General features: G+C 62.6%; 5 protein-coding genes across 5 annotated transcripts; 4 read left to right on the forward strand and 1 right to left on the reverse strand.

The window, feature by feature from the left end:
• The first annotated feature begins 16 nt into the window (after positions 1-16).
• On the forward strand, positions 17-5128 carry CHLRE_11g467591v5 (uncharacterized protein). The gene is made up of 10 exons (XM_043067345.1): positions 17-436; positions 649-931; positions 1344-1448; positions 1591-1918; positions 2371-2492; positions 2886-2997; positions 3490-3578; positions 3917-3994; positions 4296-4367; positions 4559-5128. The coding sequence occupies exons 1-10, from the start codon at positions 231-233 to the stop codon at positions 4655-4657; spliced, it is 1494 nt and encodes a 497-aa protein (XP_042919345.1). The 5' UTR covers positions 17-230; the 3' UTR covers positions 4658-5128.
• A 48-nt stretch (positions 5129-5176) lies between these two features.
• CHLRE_11g467592v5 (uncharacterized protein) lies at positions 5177-13708 on the forward strand. The gene is made up of 12 exons (XM_043067346.1): positions 5177-5467; positions 5901-6236; positions 6407-6575; positions 7093-7247; positions 7519-7652; positions 7890-7972; positions 8399-8479; positions 8787-9913; positions 10355-10466; positions 10661-10883; positions 11190-11563; positions 11986-13708. Exons 2-12 carry the CDS (start codon positions 6143-6145, stop codon positions 12203-12205), a joined length of 2772 nt encoding a protein of 923 aa, XP_042919346.1. The 5' UTR covers positions 5177-5467; positions 5901-6142; the 3' UTR covers positions 12206-13708.
• Positions 13709-13790: 82 nt separating this feature from the next.
• CHLRE_11g467593v5 (uncharacterized protein) lies at positions 13791-15816 on the reverse strand. Its single transcript, XM_001698726.2, has 2 exons — positions 15518-15816; positions 13791-15261 (listed from the first exon to the last, which is right to left on the reverse strand). The coding sequence occupies exons 1-2, from the start codon at positions 15592-15594 to the stop codon at positions 14679-14681; spliced, it is 660 nt and encodes a 219-aa protein (XP_001698778.1). The 5' UTR covers positions 15595-15816; the 3' UTR covers positions 13791-14678.
• Positions 15817-16016: 200 nt separating this feature from the next.
• Positions 16017-17821, forward strand: CHLRE_11g467594v5 (uncharacterized protein). Its single transcript, XM_001698779.2, has 2 exons — positions 16017-16250; positions 16505-17821. The coding sequence occupies exons 1-2, from the start codon at positions 16174-16176 to the stop codon at positions 17079-17081; spliced, it is 654 nt and encodes a 217-aa protein (XP_001698831.1). The 5' UTR covers positions 16017-16173; the 3' UTR covers positions 17082-17821.
• Positions 17822-18506: 685 nt separating this feature from the next.
• Positions 18507-21312, forward strand: CHLRE_11g467595v5 (uncharacterized protein). Its single transcript, XM_043067347.1, has 2 exons — positions 18507-18721; positions 19183-21312. The coding sequence occupies exons 1-2, from the start codon at positions 18645-18647 to the stop codon at positions 19745-19747; spliced, it is 642 nt and encodes a 213-aa protein (XP_042919347.1). The 5' UTR covers positions 18507-18644; the 3' UTR covers positions 19748-21312.
• Positions 21313-24603: the final 3291 nt, after the last annotated feature.

Genomic DNA, 24603 nt, shown 5'->3' on the forward strand with positions numbered 1-24603 from the left:
TGACCGAAATATTGGATAAAATGCAGTAATCATCGCTGGACTACTGGGGCCCACACCGACCATCGATCACCTCGGCTGGTTCGACTGTCGTTTTAGAAAGTTAACATGCAGCTTGTCAGACAATAAAACGTGGTTGAGCTGGAGCGGGCGTGGAGAAGGCGACTAGAACCGATTCCCGCTTCCTTGCTCACGGGCAACACAGCTGTTTCTAACGGCCGAAGTGCGCTACAATGAGCCTGTATGGCGATCTGCCTCAGGCAAAGAATAGCACCAGCGATGCGGCGGGCGCGGGCTGGCCGGACCCAAAGCTGATGGCACCCGCCTCCCTAAAGAAGCCTGCCGCCATGGCCGCCCCCGCCTTCAAGCCGCCTCCCTCGGTGCTGCGGGCGGCGGCGGCAGGAGGCGCAGGCGGTCCTGGGCGAGGAGGCCCCGCAAGGTGAGGCGGGGGCGGGGTCCGCGGGCTGCTGGTCGGCTTGCCAGCTGGGCGGCAAGGCTGGGGGGAGACCGGAGAGGCTGGGCGGGAAAGGCTGGAGGAGGGGCGCTGCAGGGGCTGCAGGGGCTGGCACGGGGCCCCAGCTCTCACCGCTGAAAAGCCTCTGCAGCTTCCGGCCTGGCACTCTGACCCGTCGCATACATCATGACCAACAGGGGGATACCCATCACCGGGCGGACGGGCGGGCGGGGGCCGCCCAACACCCTGGTCGTGGACGGGTCGGGCTCTGACGGCGCCCGCTCCCTCACGCCCGCCGCGACGCCGGGCGGCGGGCCGGCAGTAGCATCCGCGTCAGCACCAGCGCCAGGGGGGCCTGCTACAGCCGGCCCAGGGCCATCGGGGACGGCGCTGGGAGGCGGGAGTAGCATTTTTGCGCGCCAGGACGGGCGGCCCATCGAGGATGAGTACGATCCCATGCGGCCCAACGACTATGAAGAGGTGGGCCTATCGTGAAGGGTGCTGTGTGTGCTCGAATCCTATGCGAGATGAGGCAGGGAGGGACAAAGGAGACTCGATGCCAAGGGTATGTGCGCTGGATGTTGCGGGTTGCGGGATGCGGGTTGGGTTGCAGTGCGTTTGATGATTGTCTTCCAGGAGCTATGTGGGCGCCCATCTGTGCCGTCGCTCTGTTGCCCTGCCCTGCCCTGCGGTGCCCTGCCCTGCCCTGCGGTGCCCTGCCCTGCCCTGCCCTGCCCTGCCCTGCCCTGCCCTGCCCTGCCCTGCCCTGCCCTGCCCTGCCCTGCCCTGCCCTGCCCTGCCCTGCCCTGCCCTGCCCTGCCCTGCCCTGCCCTGCCCTGCCCTGCCCTGCCCTGCCGAACCTGGTAACCTGCATCGACACGTGGACTCGCAGGTGATTGCGGCACGTGAGCGGGCCCGCAAGGCTGCCGAGGCTGAGGCGGAGCGGCTGGCCAAACAGAAGGAGGCGGAGGCCGAGGCGGAGCGGCTCCGGAAACAGGTGCTGAGAGTGGGAATGTGGTTTGCGCTGTGGAGAGTTTGGTGACGGGTCGGTAACATGATGGGCGCAGCCAGACCATGAGGAAGGCCGGCAGGGGTGGATGCCTGACCTCTGACGACTCGGTGTGTGCAATGCCCCACAGGAGGAGGAGCGTGCACGCGCTGCGGCGGCGGTCCTGGCGGCGGCGGCGGCACCGCCGGGCGCCAGTGCGGCTGCCCCGGGCGGCGCCGCACCTGGCGGCGAAGCCGGCGGCGATGCGGGCGGCGGCGTCATGTCCATGGAGGAGTACGCGCGGCGGCGGGCGGCAATGGGCATGACGGGCGATGACGCATTCGCGCGGCGCGGCCGTATGGCAGTGGCGCAGGCGGCGGAGGCGGCACTGGGGGCTGCGGGCATGGGTATGGGCGGCGGCGCCGGCGGCGGCGGGGCCATGGGTCCGCCAGGGTCCGCCATCGCGCGGCCGGATGAGGGTGAGTGGCGCGGGAGGAAGGGGGGTGGGGCGTAGATACCAGCCCAAACTAAACCGAACCCAATGCAATAGAGCGAGGAGGAGAGCGTGGCCTGTGCTATGCAACGGAGTGGCACGCGGCAATACTCCGGGGTAGCCGTTCATGCGAACGGCATGTATCAAAGAGGGGGGGCCGGGGCGGGGCGGGGCACGCGGGGAGCAGCGTGTTGGCGGCGGGGGCCGCGCAGGCAGGTTGGCGTGTTTCCCGCGAGGGCTGGTGTCGGTGCGCGGTACGGGCAGTGCCGTACCGGGGTGGCGCAGCAGCACCACGGGCCGTGCGTTGCGGCCAGCCGTGTGGCGAGAGCAGCCAGGGGTTTGGTTGGGTTGGGTGGGCCGTGTGCCTGGGCGGTCCATGGCGGTCCATGGTGGTCCTCCTGCTCGCGGACCCCTTACTGCACTCCGCTGCTGAAACAGGCGGAGCTGCTGGCGGCGGCGCTGCCGGCGGCCCCGGGTCGACCAAGGGCATGTCGCTGGCTCAGAAGCTTCTGGAGAAGATGGGCTGGCGCGAGGGCGAGGGACTGGGCAGGAACCGGCAGGTGCGCGGGGTGCGGCAGGGGGGTGGCGGGGGTCGGCAGCGGGGTGGCGAGGTGTCCGCAGGAGGGTGTCCGCAGGAGCGGGGGCTGGGTTTGGTGGTTTTGCTTTGGCCGTCTTCAAAGGACTGCTGTGGGGCCGGCTCTGCGCTGGAGGCTCGCTGTGTGTATGCGTGTCGTATGCGGCTGTGGGGCTTCGCCCTGTTGCCCTTCTACGATAACCTGCCATCGCATATGCACACCGTCGCACTTGCCCGGTGCCGACACGGACCCGGCCAATGTCGACGCGCCCGGTTCCCTGCCTCCCCGCGGCTCTTCCCTTTCCCACCGCGCGCACGCGCTTATGAACATCCATGAACTCTATCTCAAGTTCTCTGTCAATGTCGCACAACTGCACAGGGTATCTCCAACCCGCTCATGGCGCAAAAGACCACCCAGCGCGCCGCCGTGATTGTGGAGGCGCCCAGCCTACCCGCCAACAAGGACCAGCCGGACGCCAAGAGGCCCAAGGGTGAGCGAGGTGCTGAGCGGGTGGGGGGCCAGGGCGGGTGGGGGGCCAGGGCGTGAGCGGCACGACTACACGCGTCGTTAGGAAGTGGGCTTGGCGGTGTGGGAGGATGAGTCTACTGGAGGGTGAGGATGCTTTGGAGTTAAATGGACTGTAACCGCCAACCCCCATCTCGGTGTGCTGTGCGGGCAAACCCTGGCCTTGAGACCCGTGCGCCTGCTCCTCTTCACACACCCTCCCTCCCCGACGCGCCTGCCGTACCACTGTGCCTGGCTACAACTTCCCTACCTACTTACCCATGATTGTAATCTCCCTGCCCATAACCCTCCCCCGCTCTTTCCCCCCACCCCTAACCCCTCCTCCACCCCACCTCCCTGCCCTCTCCCCTCCCCCTCTCTCCCCCCCCCCCATAGCACCATTGCTCCTGGCTACGCCCTCTCGTCTTATTAAATATGCATGGAACCCCCCCTCCCCCCCCTCCCTCCCTCCCCCCAGGTGCCCAGCTGACGGGGGCGCCCAGCCGCGTCATCTGCATGCGCAACATGGTGGGGCCGGGACAGGTGGACGAGGAGCTGGAGGAGGAGGTGAGGAGGAGGAGGCCAGAAGGGGGGGGGAGCAGCGGGAGCAGGGGGGTACGTGCCCGAGCCCAATGATGATGTCCCATCACCATCCGGAAGCCAAGGAGGAGAAGGCCCAGGAAGCCCAGGGGGAGCATTCCGCACCAATGTGGCAATGCCCTGTGCCTGCAATCGAGGTTTTTGGCCATCTCTTTTCAACTGTCTACCATGTGTGGGGATGGAAAGGGCTGCACCCTTACGACACACGCACGCACACGCGAACACACATACACACGCACACATGCAAACACACAACACACACACTCACACACAACCACACACACACAACCACACACGTGCTGCAGGTGGGCCAGGAGCTCACCAAGTACGGCAAGGTGCTGGATGTGCTCATATTCGAGGTCACCACCGCCGGGTACCAGGAGGTGAGGAGGCGGGGGGGGGGGGGCAGGAGGTGGATGCCCGAGCCCGGGGGTAGCCGTTCATGGAGAACGGGGGTGGGGCGTGTGCTTCGCCCCAACTGCTCAAAGTGAGGGCCCAGTCAGTGCGCAAGGTAGGGTGGGAGGATGGCACATGACACCGAATCCAAGGGGCGCAGTAGTGGGGCCCACTGGACAGGCTCCGGAAGAAGTAACATGATACTCGGGTCCTTGTTGACCATGCTTCGTCCAAGCCTCCACATACCCAGATCCAAACCTAAATTCAAATCTTAAAATCCCCAAACAGGAGGAGGCGGTGCGCATCTTTGTTCAGTTCGAGCGGGCGGAGTCCGCGACCAAGGCGGCAGTGGACCTGCAGGTGAGGGGATGGCGGGGGTGGCGGGCAGCAGGTGCAAAGTCGGTAGAGCCGGCCCTGCTGCGTGTCTTTGCCTTGCTAGTTGCTATGTGTTGTGTGCGTGTGTTGGCGTGTGTGGCACGTGGGCAAGCTCCCGCATGATGCTGATGATGTTATTGGGTAATGATAATCACCTTGATTTCGCGGTCGTGCAGGGTCGCTTCTTCGCTGGCCGCATGGTGCGCGTGTCGTTTTTCCCCGAGGAGCGGTTCACCTCCACAGACCTGGCGCCCAAAGCAGGGGAGTTTGACTGAGGCGTTGACCGTGGAGGGGGTTGCTTCTGAGTGCGCTTGACCTGGCTTTGGGTCCTGCGGCCCTGTGCATTGGAGGAACGACGCGGCTGCTGGCCACTGGAAAACGGACGAGGGGAGAACGCGGTTGGGGCGCACCCCTTGGGCTGCGGCGTGCCATGCGTGTCGTCCGGTGTGTTGGCAGTTTGATGGTGGCAAGTGTAAGCATAGGTGTATTTGACCCTGAAGATGAGGAGGCGGGGCAGATGTTTGAGATGAGGAAGGCGTCGAAGGGGCAGGGTGCGCAGCGAGGGCGAGATGCACCCGAAGGGCCGGTCGATTGGGCATGCCCGGGCTTCGCTGCACTCATCCGAACTCTTAAACGATGCGGTTGCAATTAAGTTTGTGAGCTGGCCACTACCAACGTCCGCGTTCTGAGCGGTCGACACACGGTCAACACACTTGGCGGGTGTCAGTATGACAATCGAACAGGGGAGTCAATAACCAGTGTTGCTCCTAATACTTGCAGACTCTAACTCTATCATAGGCGTTGACTCCTCCATTGTACTGAAGGTTTCATATAGAGTTATTGTGAGTCCTTTTGGGTTGCACACACCGCCAACTCAGCCTCGTTGCAGCCAATACACGCATTTTACGCATATATACTTGCTACAACCGACCCGCTTAGCTGCTTGAACCGGCTGTGACCTGGAGAGGCACGCGCTTCCTTGCCGCTGGCAGCCGCGCGAGGAGCAAACTCTTTCCTTTACTGTTTTAGTTCATCATTGTGACAACTGGAAAGCGGCTCGGGTATATGCGGCGAGTGTAGCGAAGGTGAGAATTCAGGAACTCTCATTACCAGTTCGCCAACTTGCAAGCTGCTATATAAGTTGCTCTACGTGGGTTGCATACGTCGCTTCCCTCTACGCGGGCTCGCATACTAGGCTGGCGAACCGACCGCACACGTTGACACGCGTCGCCGCCGCAACCCGCGCAGTGGGTCCTTGTGCACGGGCAGCCTTCACATATGAACTGCAGCTGCGCTTCACCCGCCCATGCGCCATCTCCACCTAAAGCACTCAATTCACTTGACGCAATGCCGAGGCCTCTGCTCAGGCCGCCTCAACCATACGTAAGAACGGCTGCTCCAGCCGGCACTCCTCCAGCCTCCAAACCTCACCCCCTAGCACCACAACCCCTAGCACCACAACCGCGCACATCCCCTCAATCATGTCCATACCTCCCACCCTACTCCACTTCCTCCCAGGCGGCTTGATGGCGGCGAGCCATGGCGGCCGCCGCCCCGCCCCGGGCATCCAGCGTGCGGCTTGCAGCTGAGAGCGAGGCGGCGGTGGTTCGGCGCGAGGCGACCGCATCTGCGGCCCCTCTGGCCCTCGTCTTGACAGCACAACTAGCAACCCGACGCAGGGGCCGCCCAGAGCTTGGGTCCGGCACTCCAGCAGCGCTCGGCGACGTCCGCTGTGAAAACAGCACTCGGCGACAGGCCTGATGTTGACGGCGGGTCTGCGGCGTGACCTCACGCCCGCCAATGCCTTTGGCATCACCTTTTCGACCGTAGGCGTGCTGTGGGTCTTCACGCGAGGTGTGTGTGGGGCTGGCACATGAGGCATGGGGCTCGGGGTGACGCGTGTGGCCCTGGCCAGGCCGCGTGGGGTCTGGGAGCTGGGAGCTTGTTGGGCCTCGCAAGTTGCCATCATCAGCTCCGCATCCTGCCCGAACCCCTCCCCTCTGCGTTCCTCCCTCCCCCCGCAGATCCGCTGACTCATGGCATCGTGTACGGCGGGCCGGTGGTGATGATGTGGGGCTGGGTGGGCGTGTCGGCGCTCAACATCGCCACAGCGCTGTGTCTGGCGGAGCTGGCGGCCTGCATGCCGGCGGCCATCGGGTCGCTGTACGTCTTCACCGCGCGCCTGGCGCCCTGGTGAGCGGTGGTGCTGGCGGCTGCGGAGGGGCGGGGGCGGGGGCGTGGGGCGGGGGCGGGGGTTACATTCATGATTAGGTAAGGAAATGGTAGACGGTAGGCAGTCTGGGGAGAACTCGAGGGCGGGGTCGGGGGCGGGGGTCGGGGGCGGGGGGCGGAGGCGGGGGCGGAGGCGGGGGCGGGGGTGGGGGTCGGGGGCTCGGGGCGGGGGTCGGGGTCGGGGGCGCTGGCGGGGGCGGGGGCGCTGGCGGGGGCGGGGCTGGGGGCTAGGGGCTGGGGGCTAGGGGCTTGTGGCTGGGGCTGGGGCTGGACACACACGAGAGTGTCGCACGCACGCACATGCGGTCTCGTTCTGGGCATGTTTCGCTCTCCAACAGACGGCAACACACACACACACACACACACACACACACACACACACACACACACACACACACACACACACACACACACACACACACACACACACACACACACACACACACACACACACACACACCTGGTCCTCCCCTCGCAGGCACAAGAAGGCGCTGGCGACGTGGGTGGCGGCCTGGACCAACATGGCCGCCACCCTGGGCGCCACAGCCTACTACGCGCTGGCGGTGACACGCACGCTGGGCTCCGCGGCGCGACTCAGCCGCATCGCGGCCTCGCCCCTGCCCTACGACCCCCGTGCGTGGGGCCTTGGGGGGAGGGGGAGGGAGATTGTAAATACCAGCCCATTACTAAACCAAACCTAGCCGAACTAGCGGAGCAGAGGCAGAGGAGGGGAAGGGGGAGGGAGCGGACGGGGTTTCTGGGGATGGCAAGGAGGGGCACTGCGGCGGGAGAGATGCTGCATCCCGCACCCTCCCACGTCCCCAACACGCCCACAACCTCTCCCTCTCGCACCCAAGCGCCCCTCCCCCACCACAGCCCCACGCCCAATTCAACCCCTGTGCAGGCGACCCCACCTACTCGCTCAGCCGCGGGCAGCTGTTCGCCGTGTATGCGGCGGTGGTGCTGAGCTGGCTGGGCTGGGTGTGCGCGCCACTGGGCGTCACGGCGGGATTCATCACAGCCAGCTCGCTGTGGCAGGTGTGTGCGGGGGCGTGTGGGAGGGGGGTGTGAGGGGTCTGGGAGGGGTGTGGAGGGGGGTTTGCGTGTGGGGGTGACTCCCTAGTGCCACCGGCCCTGACACGTGTGTACGGCACTCGGATGGACCGATGCCTGCTAGCCGCATGTTCCGGCTCGCTTTCCGCACACCCCCACATAGCGGTGTAGACACACGCACAAACACACGCACTTGCCCCCATGTGTTGCACCTGCACACAGGTGTTGGCGGGCATAGCGCTGTTTGGGGCGTTGCTGGCGCTGACGCCCTCACCGCAGGGGGCGGACTTCGTGTTCACGCAGTGGTGCGCGCGTGTGTGTGTGTGGGGTGGGGGGGGGGGGAGGTAGCCATGGGGGGGGGTTACATTCATAATTAGTTAAGGAAGTGGTAGACGGTAGACCAGGGGGGAGATTTCATGTCTGAGGCCATCGCAATAGGTCCCAATGGTCAAGGAATCGTGTGGGGAGGGAGGGGAGGGCGGATGCTGGGATAGGGCCCAGATGATTTGGTTGGTGAGGTTTTACCATGCCTGGTATGGAACACGAGGCATGGGGCGGGTTGATGGGGGGACGGGCGACTGGTTACAAACAACTTGTCACACAAGCGAAGCGCTGGCGCACGGCGGGCGCAGATCGCGGCTGCTTCCTCCTCCGCTCCCTGTGGCTCGGATGCGTCTCGTCCGGCCCAGCCCTGACCCACCTTCTCCCTCCCTCGTGCTTGCATGTTGCAGGACCAATTTGAGCGGCATCAATGGCGCCGGCGGCTACGTGGTTTTGGAGGGGTTGCTGTTCGCCATTGCGGTGCAGACCGGGTGCGTGTGCCGCACGTTTCACGGCGCCGGCCGGCGCGTTGTGTTGAGTGCGTTGTGAGCACGCGAGTCATTGCACGTGTCCTTGCACCTGCTGTGTCGGGGTTGCGAGGCAGGTTTCGGGGGGTCATGCGTGGTTGAGCAAGCGGGCTGCTTTGCTGCGGTGTGCGACTCAGAACGCTGCGATTCACCCATTCACGCACCGACATCATTTAGACCCTTTGGTCTAACGCTTTGATGCAACGCTGTGATCTAACGCTGTGTTCTGACGCTTTGCCATGATCTTCTGGCACCATGTGCCACCCTCCAGATATGAGACGGTGCTCTACTTTGTGGAGGAGCTGCAGCCGCACCGCCGCGGCCGCCGGCAGCACAGGTGGACACCGGCGCCCGCACAGGCCGCGCCGCCGCCAAAGCGGCCGCCGCAGGGGCAGCATCATCATCACTACCATCCACATTCGCCGCACGCGCTTGGATCAGCCCTGTCGCCATGGCAGCAAAAGCAGCAACAGCAAACATCGCACCAACAGCAGCTGCAGCAGCAGCAGCTCATGCCGCCGCCGCCAGCGGCTCCCATGCCGCCGCCCTTCGCGCCACCACCGCCAGTGGTGCGGCCTACAGGGCTGCCTCAACCCCACCACCACCAACAACAACAACAACTACTACAACATCAACACCAGCAGCAGAACCAGATCATCAGCGGCAGTAGCAACCTGCCGCCGCAGCTACAGCTTGCAAGGCTGGCCGCCGCAAATAACAGCGTTGGGGCACACGGCAGTAGCACGCTCCTAGCCAACGGCGGCGCCGCCGGGGGGCTGCCCAGTGACACACTCCCCGCGCCGAGCAGCCTTGCGGGCGGCAGCTTGGGAGGCGCGTACGACAGCGTGGGGCCGGACAGCAGCGCCGCGGGTGACCGGGAAATGTCGTACTCGCTTGCGGGTTTGGCACACCGCGCCACGCCCATCGCGCGGCAGAAAACCGGGCAGCTGCGGGCGGAGAGGGAGCGAGACCTGGACTTACAGCAGCAGCCGCTCCTGCACATGCAGGGCTCGCAGCTGCTACAACCGCAGCTGCAGCCCCTGCCGCTACAGCCGTCGCAGCAGCAGCAGTCGCAGCAGCCTCAGGCGTCGGGGGCTCGGGATTCAGCAGCGGGAGGTCAGGGCAGCCCGGGCCGCCGCGGCGCCAATGCCTACCGCAGGAGTCGCTCCATGGGCAATTCGGCGCCGCCGCCGCAGCGGCAGGCGTCAGGGCCGCTGGGCGCCAGTGGTGGCGGCGGCGGAGGCGGCGGAGGCGGTGTCTCAACGCCACTGCTCGCGCAGCAGCAGACGCAGCAGTCGACGGCCTCACGGGCGCTGTCGGGGCATCCGGCGGCGGGTGTGAAGGGCGGCCCGGCTGGAGGCTGGCGGTCTGAGTCCGTGGTGCCAGTCAGCATCTTTAGTGAGCGGGGACACACCTGTGCTTGTGGGGCGTGTGGGGGGGGCGTGTAGGGCGTGTGTGGGGCGTGTGGGGAGGATCTGCTTGAGCAGAGGCAGCACGGCAAGATCAAGGGCTGCATGTCAATTGCTGACGAGGGCACAATGGCACACTGGACCGCCACCCCGCCCTGCTGACAGGCTCCCGTGTCCCGTCTGCACAAACAACCCCCGCGCCTGCCTGCATTGCTCGTCACCGGCACCTGCGTCCGCACACCCATACAATTAAGAGTCAACACACACACACACACACACACACACACACACTGCCCCGTTATGCTTTCCTTGCACACACACGCACACATGGGCGGTTCTCGTTTCCGTTCCGTTGTCCAACACGCACCCACCCGCACCCACACCCACCCGCACCCCCATCCCACACCCACACCCCCGCCCCCACCCCCAGGCGGTCTGGCTGCCACCTGCTGCCTGAACCTGGTGTTCACGGCTCTGCTGCTGGCGGCCACGGGGCAGCGGCTGCTGGCGCGCAGTGTGGATCCGCGCAACGAGACGCTGGGGTGAGCCCTCGAGCGCTGCTGGCTCGGTATCTGGCTGCTTGTGCTGCTCCGGTATTCCCAACTTCCAAATTGCATCGGAACCAAATGAAACACATACAGCAGCAGGTGTGTATACTGCACGTTATAATGATTTACCTCGTGTAACCGCCCGCCCGCCCGTTTCACTGTCCCACATGTGTAAATCCGCCCGACAGGGAAGACCCCATGTCACAGATCATCTACGACATCGTACGGCACGCGTACGGCAGCGGTCGCGGCGCGCCCGGGCTCATTGCCGTGCTTGCCATCGGCACGTACGGCACAGGGCTGGTGTCGGCGGCGGGGTGCTGCCGCAAGATGTGGGCGATGGGGAGTGATGGGTTCGTGCCGACGTGGCTGTCAGCCGTGTCGGCAGTGACACGCGTGCCCGTGCTGGCGGTGAGTGGGGTGGAGGGGAAGAGGAGGGGAGGCCACAGATGGGTGTTGGTTGCCGAGCGGCGGGGCGGCTTTGATTGCACGCCGATTCACAAAACATTTGCAAACCCGCCTCCTTCCCCTCGTTCACCTCCCTTCACTTCTTGCCCTCCTCCTCCCACACCCTCAAGCCCTTTGGCCATCGAAATCCGCACGCCCCAGACCCCCGCCATGCCTCCTCGTCACTCCTTGCCGCCCAACCACCGACCCACCCACTCTCTCACACACACACACACATTCACACACACACACACACACATACATATGCAGGCGATCGCCACGCTGGGCGTGTGCCTGCTGCCCGGCCTGTTGCTGCTCGCTGCTGACTGGGTGGCGGAGGCGCTGCTGTCCTTCGTGACGGTGGTGGCGACCTTTGGCTACCTGCTGCCCATAGCGCTGCGGCTCATGCCGCACAACCGCAGCCGCGGCGGCGGCGGCAGCGGCGCGGGCGGGAGCGGCGGCGGCGGAGCAACGGCCTACGGCGACGGCGACGCAAGCGGTGGCGGTGGTGGAGGAGGTGGTGGTGGTGGTGGAGGTGGAGGTGGAGGTGCTGGTGCTGGCGGCTCGGCGCCCAGGGGATTGGACTATGAGGCAGTGGCGCGGCGCGTGGCGGAGCGCGGCGGCTTCACTTTGGGCCGGGCCAGGTGAGCGGGGGCGAGGAGGCGAGGCGAGACGGGGCGAGGAGGACAAGGGTGGTTATGAGGTCCTTACGGGGTTGACTCGCCTGTGGGGATGCTGCGGAGTGTCAGGGCTTGCCGGCAACACGCTCGCATGAAAACTGGTGCTCGTGGATTATCGTTGCCACTCAACACGTCGGGGGACTCGGCTGACACGCCCTCTCGCGTCCATTGTCCACCACCTGCCCATCCAGTCCCACCCACCATGCCGCCTGTCAACCCTATCAAGACCCCACATCCCACAACCCACTCCCCATACCCCGTCCCCACAACTCCTTCCCCCAACCCCTTCCCCCAACCCCTTCCCCCAACCCCTTCCCCCAACCCATTCCCCCAACCCACTCCACACCCCACTCCACACCCCACTCCACACCCGCCGCACCCCGCAGCCGGCCCCTCTTCTGGCTCTCCAGCTGCTGGCTGGTCCTCATCATGCTGCTGGCGCTGCTGCCCGGCACCTGGCCGCTGACGGCGCCGCAAGCCAACTGGGGGCTGGTCAGCAGCTGCGCCGTGGCGACAGCCATCGCGCTGTCGTGGTGGCTGCCGCGCTGGGGCGCGCGGCACTGGTTCAGGGGACTGGCGAGCGTGGGCGGCGTGTCGTTTTGCTGATGGGGAGCAGGCGGCGGGATGGGTGGGGAGACAGGAGGAGATAGGAGGAGACAGGAGGAGACAGGAGGAGACAGGAGCAGGAGGAGGAGGAGGAGAGGGAAGGGATGGCTGGGAGCGCTGCGCGGCGCGGTACGGCATGCATACATGCATATGCATGCGCGCTTGTTGTGGCACCGTGGTGCACCGCTCTCTTCCGGGCGTTGTGTTGCTTGTGGTGATGTAGGGAAAGGCGAGGATACTCCTGCCACTTGATGCTTTCTTTACGGATGTGCTGTGCCTGTGTCCTAGGCATCGGCGTGCGGGCATGAGTAGGACGCGAATGCAGATCGCAGGCAGAGGATGTGGGCGGGACCGCATGCAGGTTTCAAGGGGCTTTAGCAATCAATTGAGTTGGCCCTGGTTGGCCCGGCATCCAAGGACAGGAACTCACATTCACATGTGCTTAAAGGCTTGCGAACTAGCAATGGCACATTCGCAACAGCGTGTGAGTGTTGGACCCTTGACGAGTGTCGTTGACCCTTCTGCGCGCAACAAGCGCAGGAGACAAGGGAAAACGGGTGTGTTGTGGCGCTGTGGGCAGCATGCATGTGGCAGAGGCCACATCGCTCGGTCTTTATGGCAGTGCAAGGAGGCTTAGACGCGGATTCACCGCCAAAATTGGATCTATATTCGTTTGACGATTGCTCAAGGAGTTGAGATGTGCTGCATAAGATGGCTGGATATGGAATCAATGCTTTGTCTGCATGGGCATGCCCCCTGGTGAGCTGTGCCGATTATGAATGCCGATGCCTAGAACTCAATTCGAGGGCCAAGTGCAGCCAGCAGGCTGCTTGGTGGGTGGTGCAGGCGCTGCGTGGGAGCCTGGGAGGATGGGTGAGTGGGTGGGTGGGTGGGGGATGCTAATGCATGCATTCCTTGCCCAATCGTGTGGTGGCAGCGGCGGTGCGTGTAGCGCGGGGCGATGTGCAGTTCTTGGCATGTGTGGCGCAAAAAGGGGGAGCTGTGTCACCGGGGTCGGCACGCGGGTTGACACATGTCGTGAGCATTGTGGCTGTTCGCTTTATGTGTTGGGTGCTAGATGTGCATGGGGCCATGTGCACGGAGCCAGCCGGCCAGGCGCTGAGTCACTTCAGGCCAGGCCAGGCCGGGGCGAGGTTGCATGGGATGCGACAAGTGCCCTCTCCTTGTCCCGGCAGCCAGACCAGGGGGTCCCTGCCCCTTGTCAGAAAGTAACGCTGACATGCGTCTGCGGGCCTGGATGCAAGGGGGAGGTGCGGGAGCGCGATGGCCTACAGGAATACAGGAAGGAGGGACTTGGCGACGTTGTGCCGCGGTCGGCGGAAACCGTGTGACATTGCGACGCCGGGGGTTGGCATGGCGCTGAGGCGGGTGCTGAACCTGGAAGGCTGTGCAAACCCGACGCCGGTACCTAGCATGATGCAGCATTGCGTGTCGGACATACAGCCACGGAGTCATGACTGGACAGCTCGCTCACTCAGTAGTGCCTACTAGATTATACTAGGCTGAAGTACGCAGACAGCAGCAGACAGCGATGCAGGCAACGCGCCCCTGGGGCCCGGAGCACGTTACTAGCTCGCGAAGTGCGTCAGCAGGTCCCTCTTGAAACTGTTCTGACATTCCTTCCCCATGGGACCCAATCGTGGGGGGCGAGTTGTGCCGCCCACGGCCAGTCGGCCACACCCGAGCGAGTGCATCCCAGCCCCCAGCACCAGCCGCCGGCAACTTGCTGCTGGCGCCGATTTGTGAAGCCTGATACCTCCATGCCACAATCAAGACAGCAGACTAGCATGGCGTGCTTTGTTGTTACACAACCGCGTCTACAGCGTCAGCACATTCGAGCCCTTTGTACGGAAACCGTGTCATGCCGTACACCACGTCACGCATGCACGTCGTCGCCATGGCAATACGCTATGATAAAGTGTTGCCTGTAAACAAACAAGCGAGCAACCCCACACGCACCGTTGGCCGCCGCACACCTCCTGCCACCCTCTATCTGCCACCGCCAACGGCCGCCTGTCCGTGGCCTCTCCTCGAGCCACTCTCAGTATGTCACCAGGCAGGCAGTCCCGAATGAATTGTGCATGAATTGAAACAACATTCCGCAGCATAACGCACTCATTCTAGTAAGAACTTGGTTGGGGAGAATAAAGGCGTGGTAGGACGGGCCATTGCCGATAGATCCCCCCGCACCATGGTCCGAATGAGCAGAGTAGCCTACCAGTATTAACACTCCCACCGCCAGCCGCCACTCGCATGCCACATACGGCGGTGGGGTCCGAAAGATCCCTAGCCTCTCATGTCTCAACGCTATTACACACAGACTCCTCGCAGGTCCTTCGTCCGCCAACACTCTGTCATGACGTGCATACCCGGTTGTCCCACAACAGTCAGCCCACACTCATCCTAATGTCAGTATCAGTGCACGCCGCCTCCATACAAAGCAAGGGCTTGCTTAGTGCCCGACGGGCACAGCGGGATAGAACGCGTACTGCGGCTGCTGCGGCTGCTGCGGGTAGGCGGCTGCGGCAGGCGGCGGCTGTGCCGCGTACGTGGGCGCCTGCGCGGGTGCGTAGTAGCCGGCAGGAGGCGCAGGGCTGGGGTAGTAGGCCATGGGAGTTGCGGGCGCGGCGTAGACAGGAGGTGCGGCGTAGTAGGCGGGCTGGAGCGCGGCGTGGGGCATGTAGTGATAGTGAGGCGCGGCGGGTTGTGTGGTGACGGTGGGCTTGAGCGCCTTGTTGGGCTCCCAGCTGAGGGCGATGGAGAGGAAGCCGCGCTGCTTGCGGCTCTTCTTGCTGACCACAGGCGCCTGGATGCGGTCGCTGCCGCTCTCACGCGCCTTGGCGAGCGAGAAGGTGCAGGTGCCGATCAGGTCGTCCTTGCCCACGTCCTCGTCCTTAATCTCCACATCCACGTTGTTCTCGTTGATGACATTGAAGCGGAACGTCTCATTCCACACGGGGTTGCGGCCGCCGTCCACGGCCGTGCGCGTGCGGAAGGTCTGGCCACCGATGCGGATGATGCAGTAGGGGTCTTGCCTGGAAGGGTAGGGCGAGGAGCCGGGTAACGAGGCAAGAGGGCTGAGTGCCAATCGGATAGCGCGTGAAGGGGCGCTCCTAAAGGGCGTCCCGGCTCAGAGCACATGGGACATTAGAGTCAACGCTTCCATTTCAACCTTCTCAGCATATGCATGGGAGGTGGGGCTCGCCCGGGGAGCTGGCGGGGGGCCGGGCCGCGGGCGCCCGTTGCATCAGGAACGGGATTGCGCGAGGATGGACGCAAGTAAACACTCACTTGCCGAACCAGTCCGCGTCCTTCAGGTCCTTGGCAAACTCCAGCGTCACCGACATCACACCCGCGTCCAGGGCCATGGTGGAAAGGCTTGTTAGAGCGGAGGGCGGATGCACACGAAGCCTTAAGCCGGTATCAGAAGAAGAGGCTCTACTTTAAACTAGTTGTAAGTAGGCGTGAAGTACTGTATGTTTCTTGCTCTGCGGTTTTGATGTTGCGCAAACTGCTTGTAGAGGTGTTGCAAGTATACACCAAGCGAGGCTGTGCGGCTTGAAAGGCTTTGTCGACAAAAGCTTGTAAAACAGTATGGGGCTTATATATTATGTCCGCCTAGAGTCGTGCGGAGCTGCGTGACACGGCTGGTCGCAGGTCCGGTCGGCAGGGGTTCGCGCGCCCTGCTCGACGCGATGGGCGGTACGGGCAGCAGTTGGGCACCTGCCCTCTCGCCGCGCCCCTGAGGCATTTAATGCCGCCCTTCAACTTAACATCAATAACTGCTATCAGTACTCGATCAAATAAACCAAAAGCCGCACATACTTCCGCGCACCACTTTGCCCGTTCCTTCTTTACGCGCTTTCATAACTACAACAACGCCGTTTGCGCCTAGCCATTTGTAACTCTTCCATTTTCAAGTCACAAAAGTTACTGCTGTCGGCAAAATGGCCCTGGAAGCCGGTGTGATGTCGGTGACGATGGAGTTCGGCAAGGACCTCAAGGATGGCGACTGGTTCGGCAAGTGAGTCTTGGCCTGATCTGGGGAACCGTGCCGATGGGGTGAGGGTTGGCACTATATGGCTAGTGTGCAGTGCCGGGAGTGCACTGGGGCAGTGCACACCGGGTCGTGTTGACAAGCCATGTCCCGGAGGATGCCCACCTGGCGTCGCGTCTGACTTGTCTCCCGTCGCCGATTCGCTCATCTCCCTCTCCGCATCTGTTGGCTGGCACTCAACTCTCCCGTCCTCGTCCCCTCTCCTCGCCCTCCCCTTCCAGGCAAGACCCCTACTGCATCATCCGCATCGGTGGCCAGACCTTCCGCACACGCACGGCCGTGGACGGCGGCCGCAACCCCGTGTGGAATGAGACGTTCCGCTTCAATGTCATCAACGAGAACAACGTGGATGTGGAGATTAAGGACGAGGACGTGGGCAAGGACGACCTGATCGGCACCTGCACCTTCTCGCTCGCCAAGGCGCGTGAGAGCGGCAGCGACCGCATCCAGGCGCCTGTGGTCAGCAAGAAGAGCCGCAAGCAGCGCGGCTTCCTCTCCATCGCCCTCAGCTGGGAGCCCAACAAGGCGCTCAAGTCAAATGACAACGCCGCCGCCGCCCACGCGCCCCACCACCAGCAGCAGCACTACCAGCACCCCCCGCCAATGGCCTACGCCGCCGCACCCCCGCCCGCCTATTACGCTGCCCCGCCCGCTCCTGCCTACTACGCCGCCCCGCCCCCGGCCGTCGCCTACTACGCTGCTGCTGCCTATCCGCCCGCACCTATGGCCGCATACCCTCCTGGGGCCTACCCTCCGCAGCCGTACCCGGGTGCGGTGCCGGTGCCGGGCCACCGTTAGACACTTGTAGCCAGCCAAGTAGTGGGCCCAGGCCGTTAGCCCGAGTGCTAGGCCACGAGCCCGAGTGTTAGGCCGTTCGGGGGCGGCGGCGCGTAGACAATGGCTGCTCTAAGTGAGTGTGTGCACTCCTGTCTAAGTGCTGTTTAGGATTGCTTCGATCCACTCGACATTGATTCTTTCCCTAATGTTTGGACTTCCGTGTGCCTAGCCCTACGAACCCTTTCGAATAGGCGGAGAGCCCAACAGGTAGGAGTCATCTAGAGTGACCTGCCGTGGCCGTGCGGTGATAAGGTGGTGGCGTAGTGGTGGCAGGCATGCCGTGTCCCACAGACACACGGTGGTGCTTTGCGCATATAGACATGCACATGCACGCGTACATGCATGATGCGTTGTGTTTCGTACATAAAATTTTGTGTGTTGGTTGTCTGTTGGTACAAGTGCCGCAGTGATGGTAGTGATGCCGCGATGACTGTGATCTGTTGACTGAACGACGGCTGAAGGTATGACAAGGCGCTGAGCAATGAAACGAACAAAGTGGCACATTGTTACATATAAGCTCCGCACACATCGAAGCACATATATGCCTGGGGCATGGCAATGCGTCAAGGCGTGACGCAGCAGTACTTACACGTGATGTGTGGTGGGCAGCGCGGTTTCTACTCGCTAGAGACAATGTGTGTCACATTCCTTTCTCAATTGAACTCCAAGTGTAACATGCATGCGTGTAAACTCTGTTGACGGAGCAACCACGCCAACGGCGCGTTCCACACTGGGAGCACTTGCAGCAAGGGATGGGCCAAAACGTTGCAAGAACAGCAGGTGTTGAGGTGTAGAATAGGGCAATGGGCGGCAAATCAGCGCGCTGGCACGAAGTGCACGATGCCTTCCATCAGGATGGACTCCAGGTAAACAGCAACGTGGTCTTGACATGGTAACAGGAAAGTTCGGGGCCACAGGCACTACGGGCACACACAGGGCACATCGTGCGCATGCGTTTGCCTGCTTAAAGGCACTTCGATCCTTGAATGAGCTGCTCGCGCGTCATGCATGGGAGATGTCCGAATGATGTTGTCATGACGCCGAACCGCCCGCCCGACGGTCTGCGGTAGGACCCAGGGTGACCCGGCCGCACCCCGAAAGCCACACTTCACAGAATACGGTAGGTCCTGTGTGCGCAAAGCGTACATGGTCTTGGAGCTCATGAGCTCACGTCAGTTTGCATAGCGGCCCGACCCGTGTGACGTGACACCGCGCGTGTGGTTGTTGGGCTTCAGTAACTCGGTGCGGGGACAGGGGTAAGGCGTGGGGTAAGGCGTGTGCACATGACCCCTCCGTGCGGCACGGATTGGTCGAGGACTCCTTGCTCAAGATAAGCAGCGCTCGCGCTGTTCGCTACCCAAATTTAATTCACGCACTTAATGTCAGGTAAATCGCAAGTCATAAATCATAGACTCTCGCAACTTCGCCCCCGACATCTCTCCGAAAGGTTCCGACTCGCTTTGCACCTTGCGCGGTCCTCGTCGGCTATCATTTTGATTACACCCAAATCGGCGCAGCAGGCCAATGGCGCTGGAAGCTGGAGTGCTGACTGTGACGGTGGAGGCAGCGCATGACCTAAAAGACCCGGAATGGGTCAGCAGGTGCCTGCGGGGTGCTTGGGTGCCTGGGTGCACGTCGAACACGCCGGCCGTCCAATAATTAGATGGTTGAGCATGGAGGGAAGCTCCGCCCCGCCCAACCCCCAGGGAAGGGGTACTGGGCGAGATTCGGGTACCCACGCGGCGAGAACACACTCCATCCCCGACATGCATGCCCAATCACTCTCGCCCGAAGGCCTGCATTGGGGGCCGTTTCTTGCCGCTCCCCGAACATGCAAGCCCTGGGCTGCGGGCTCTGCAAGGACCTGAACACCCTGGATGGCAGCGGGGTGGCGCGGTGTTCAGGGAAGAGCAGTGGAGTCCAGCAGCCGAGTGATGCCACCTTCATCACCTGCTCGTGACGCTTTCATTGGCAGAACGTCTCGTGCTTGTCTAGCTCCCCTATACCGTACACCTCATTCTCCCGCCTTTAATTGTCCCTGACCCTCCTTCTACCCCTCCAGGCAAGACCCCTACTGCGTCATCTCCGTCGGCGGCCAGACCTTCCGCACGCGCACGGCCGTGGACGGCGGCCGAAACCCCGTGTGGAATGAGACGTTCCGCTTTGACGTCGGCCATGCACCTGACACTGGTGGCACGGCTGAGGTGGTGGAGGTGGTGGTCAAGGCTGACCAACTCGTGGAGCACGACGCCACCCTGGGCTCGGCGAGCATCCCGCTGGCCACAGCACGGCAGACCGCCGGCACCGACTGTTACCACACGCGCGCCGCAATCGTCAGCCCTCAGCACCACCGCGTGCACGGCGCGGTGTCGCTGGCGCTCCGTTGGGATCCCGCTAGCAGCAGCTGCAGCGGCAGCGGCAGCGGCGAGCAAGTGCCGGCAGGTGAGCAGCCGTGCAGGGCGGCGCTGCCCATGCCGCAGCAGCAGGGGCAGGACGACGCCCAGCAGCAGCAGCAGCAGCAGCAGCAGCAGCAGGGGCAGCAGCGCCACCACCACCACCACGGCGGCGGCACGCCACGCGAGCGAGTGGACGTGATTGAGTTTGTGGAGCAACGCCCGGTGGCTTAAAGGATTAATTACAACCGGTGTACGGGTCAGTTCGCAGAATGAAGGGCTTTTGTAGCGTGTTCGGGTCGATGTGAGGCTTGGAGCACAGTTGTGCGTGGTGGTTGGGGGCGTTCTGGGCGACCGGCATGCGCCGGGCGCTTGCATTGCATGAACGTCAGGGCTAATGGATGGCGTGTCGTGATGGGAAAGCGTAAGGGGATGGGGTCGACACCGCCCCACCAGGCGTGTGCAGTCGGCGCAGGAACACGTATAAAGGGTGTCTGACACGCTTACGTCCTGCTGAACATGGGTCGCACGCACGCACGTGGGAGCAACTTCAGCAGCGTCATGATGCAATGTTATGCATGCCATATAGGTGTTTGCGAAATTATGTTTGTTAATTATGTGACTGCGTGGTCTGGGAAGGAGGGAGGCAAATCAGGGAATGCAAAGCGACAGGGCCCGACAGGGCGGGTAGGGAAACGTACGTACAGAGGTCATCGTGCACTGCCGGACGCAGCATCCTACTCCTCAAGACTTACGGGTTGTGTGTAATGCATGAATCACATAAATCACGTGAGTACTGACGCGAGACTTAGCACCTACGGCCGGAGGAATGCGTGGCGGCGGGCCGCCGGCGGTCAGGTTTGGCAGGTCTGCGCACATTTCGTGCCAGCGCCTCCCTAGCTAGAAACTGACATTCCGCTGCGTTTGCAAGTGCACAAGCAATGCGGCCCAAGTAGATATAGTGCGTGTGTGAAAGTGCGCCGCCATGACGGCATGTGTTGCATGGTTGGGTGTAATGGGCATTTGCGGCGAGACCGTACGGCAATTGCCAGACGCGCTTGGGAATCTGTCAGCTGGCAAGGCTGTCAGGAGCGAGGCTGTCAGCAGGAGGCTGTGAGTGCGACACGGAATGTAACAGATACATGAGCACGTTCAAGCCAATGCGATGACAACTTCCTGACGGTGCATACTGGTATGCGGGATGGCAGTGCGGCTGAAGAAGAGGTGCAGGGGCGGGCTGCACTCGACCGTAGCTGACCGTAGATGGATGTAGATGATGTGTCAGGGAAGACAGAAAGTAAGCTGGGGCGCATGGGGCCAGGGTGGCGTAGTCCCGCAGTGTGCAGCGTATTATTCCCAGACCCCAGCATTCGTTAGTCAAGTTGCGACGTCACGGCAGCAGGAGCGCGCGGCTGTTTGAAGTTCAAACACGCACCGGAGTTACTGTGCCGACGAGTCCGTCACTGGATGGCGTGCTGGCAGGCTGGTACCGGCAGTTTGTTGATGCGCATTAGCCCCGCTGAGACATATTCGGCGAGCCAGCACCACACCCCTCCACGTTGCTTTGCCAAGTCTGGGTCAACAACGCGAGGCGTCTGGCCGTCTGGGTCTCGCGGCACGACTGGTGCGTGAGTGCCGGCAGGGTTACTGTCTGACCCTGGGACGTTACACCGGGTGACCGTCCGGGACATGGGTCTGGTGCTATGTGCAGCTATCTCAGGTGCTAGTGAGGCTTCTGTCTGTGTGCCTCGCTGCGGGTTGCATTGTCTGACACGAATAAGTGTCACCCACTCTGGGATCCTGAAGACGGTATGCTCTGACTCAACGGATACGATAGCTCTGACTTGACGGATACCGTATCGCCAACGAACCCTCTATAAACTGGCTCTGAACGCCAAACCCGGTAGTTCTCACCACCTCCCTCGGGACAGTTACAACACACGTAGTTGAAGGGGGCTGGTGCTGTACTGCAGCACGGCAGTACGGCTGTACAGCACTCAGCGCCGACAGCCGTGCACCCACGCGCCCACCAGTTCCATCTACATACCGGTCATCCACTGTATGGCCCATACGACAGCACACATGTGACATGTCCGAGGGCCCTAGCAACCTGCTGCCGCTCCTTCCCAGTAAACATCAGCGACCAGCTCACATGCATCAGCTACCAGCTAGCACGGGCGTCTGCAGTAGAAGCAGGAGCCGTGGCCACGGTGTGCCGCACCCAACCCCAAGGCTTGTGCTCCTGGCCGCCGCACCACATCCAGCACGTGGCCCCTGGCCTATTCTGCGCGATTGCGCCGCCGCTGCCTCAGCACTTCAGCAGTGCCACCTGCCCTGTGCAAGGCCAGTCACGCTCCTGTAAATACCCGCTGCGCGTATGCCCACTGACACGCACACGTTGACCGCTGACGCACGTACGTACGTACGCAACTTACCAAGACTCGCAGGCCGGGGCCCCAGGCAGGTCCGCAGCCCCGCGCTGCCCACCAGCTGCAGCTGCAAGCCTGCCACCAGCGGTCAGCAGCTGCCGCTTGTGCTAGAGGGTTGGTGCGGTGCGGCTTGGTGTGCGCGTGGTTGTGCAGCCTGTATGTCTGGCAGGGCCTGGTATGCGTGTTCACAAGATGCCGTAAGGTCATTACGCCGTATTTACGCGCACGTGTTTTGTTGTGTCGTGGCTTATTCCCGTCGTGTCGCCTGCCAGCCCCGTGTCTGCCGTTCCAGCCGCGCTTGCCGTGCGGGTGCGAGCAATCCGACCACACTGGCAATGTGAGTCAATATTACAGGTGGTCTCTCACAGGGTTCACGGGTCACTCCCCTGACCATCACGCCTGGCAAACCGCCCCTAGTATTCGGACCGCAGCGTGCGCGCACCGCGTTCGCAACGCGAAGTCCGCCCCTAGGATTGGGACCGTGGTGTGCGCGTGTGTGTGTACGTGCTGAATGGATAGATTGTCACGCACTAGTGGTATAGTGGTAGCATAGGTCCTTGCCAAGATCCAGATCCGGATCCGCCGTACGGACCAGACCCGAGTTCGATTCTCGGCTAGTGCATCTTTTGTCGCTGCAGGGCCTGACCAAGAGGTTTGGCGACGTTTTGGGGTGTTTGGAGCTCAGGGGCTATATGGGTGGCAGCGGGGAGGGCTGCGGCGAGCAAGGCTATGAATGTTAGGCGGGGGGAGCAGCACGGGGCCCGTTCCGGACAGCGGCGCGCGTTCATGTCAATCAGGGAGCAGGCGCAAGCAGGCGGGATGCAGGGACCCCGAATACCAAGCTTAGTTCAAGCATGCGCACGCTCGGGCACGCAGGCAATGCGCAAGCGGTAGTGACGAGCGTGCCTACACCCTCTCACAGGTGTGCACACGTCCTGCGCCCATTCCGCCATGGCACATTCGCTTCACATTGTGTGCCTCTGTACTAAGCCATATATATGCGGCGCTGTGGTGCATCGAAGTGGCCACAGGTCGCGTGTTGTGACCAGGAATGGCCCGTTTGATGGATCAGAACTCCCGCTGTTGACGCTCCATAAACAGAAGCTGCTATGTAATACGAGCACAACAAAGGAGTAGCGCTTTCGCGTGGCAGCTGCCAGCACAGCCCTGCTTTTACGGGCCGATGACCGCGGGCTCTGTTGATGTTTCGTCACGAGACCGCGTGTTTTCTATCCCCCTCCTGTCCGGTTCCTTATTACATTTCTGATCTGTATTTTGGGTTCATCTTATCACAAGGGGTTCACGTGCCGGCTGCGCGGGACCGGCCTCTTGGAATGTTTCGAGGCAATCATGCGGTCTCAGCCACGAAAGAAAATACATTTGGTATCAGTTAGAAGCAAGTATGTGCTGCCAAGCGAACTGATATCAGCCCGAGTCCGTCTCCTGGTCCGTCTCCGGCGGCGTTTGGAGAAACGGCCAGTTCTCTACTATCCAACCGCGTCAGTAGTTTGACGAATGCCAGGTCTATATTGGTAACCATACCTATTTGCAACTAGAGGTACAGCGACTGCGGATCTACCTCTTCGCCGGCGGCGATGTGATCGGCCTAGGCCAGGGCCTGGCCTAGGCGACCCAGGAAAGCACTACATCGCCGGCGTCTAAAATTATATGTGTGACTTAGTACAGAGGCACACAATGTGAAGCGAATGTGCATGAGCCATGGCGGAATGGGCGCAGGACGTGTGCACACCTGTGAGAGGGTGTAGGCACGCTCGTCACTACCGCTTGCGCATTGCCTGCGTGCCCGAGCGTGCGCATGCTTGAACTAAGCTTGGTATTCGGGGTCCCTGCATCCCGCCTGCTTGCGCCTGCTCCCTGATTGACATGAACGCGCGCCGCTGTCCGGAACGGGCCCCGTGCTGCTCCCCCCGCCTAACATTCATAGCCTTGCTCGCCGCAGCCCTCCCCGCTGCCACCCATATAGCCCCTGAGCTCCAAACACCCCAAAACGTCGCCAAACCTCTTGGTCAGGCCCTGCAGCGACAAAAGATGCACTAGCCGAGAATCGAACTCGGGTCTGGTCCGTACGGCGGATCCGGATCTGGATCTTGGCAAGGACCTATGCTACCACTATACCACTAGTGCGTGACAATCTATCCATTCAGCACGTACACACACACGCGCACACCACGGTCCCAATCCTAGGGGCGGACTTCGCGTTGCGAACGCGGTGCGCGCACGCTGCGGTCCGAATACTAGGGGTGGTTTGCCAGGCGTGATGGTCAGGGGAGTGACCCGTGAACCCTGTGAGAGACCACCTGTAATATTGACTCACATTGCCAGTGTGGTCGGATTGCTCGCACCCGCACGGCAAGCGCGGCTGGAACGGCCGACACGGGGCTGGCAGGCGACACGACGGGAATAAGCCACGACACAACAAAACACGTGCGCGTAAATACGGCGTAATAACCTTACGGCATCTTGTGAACACGCATACCAGGCCCTGCCAGACATACAGGCTGCACAACCACGCGCACACCAAGCCGCACCGCACCAACCCTCTAGCACAAGCGGCAGCTGCTGACCGCTGGTGGCAGGCTTGCAGCTGCAGCTGGTGGGCAGCGCGGGGCTGCGGACCTGCCTGGGGCCCCGGCCTGCGAG

Source organism: Chlamydomonas reinhardtii, chromosome 11 (assembly GCF_000002595.2).
Source record: "Chlamydomonas reinhardtii strain CC-503 cw92 mt+ chromosome 11, whole genome shotgun sequence".
Classification (NCBI taxonomy): Eukaryota; Viridiplantae; Chlorophyta; class Chlorophyceae; order Chlamydomonadales; family Chlamydomonadaceae; genus Chlamydomonas; species Chlamydomonas reinhardtii.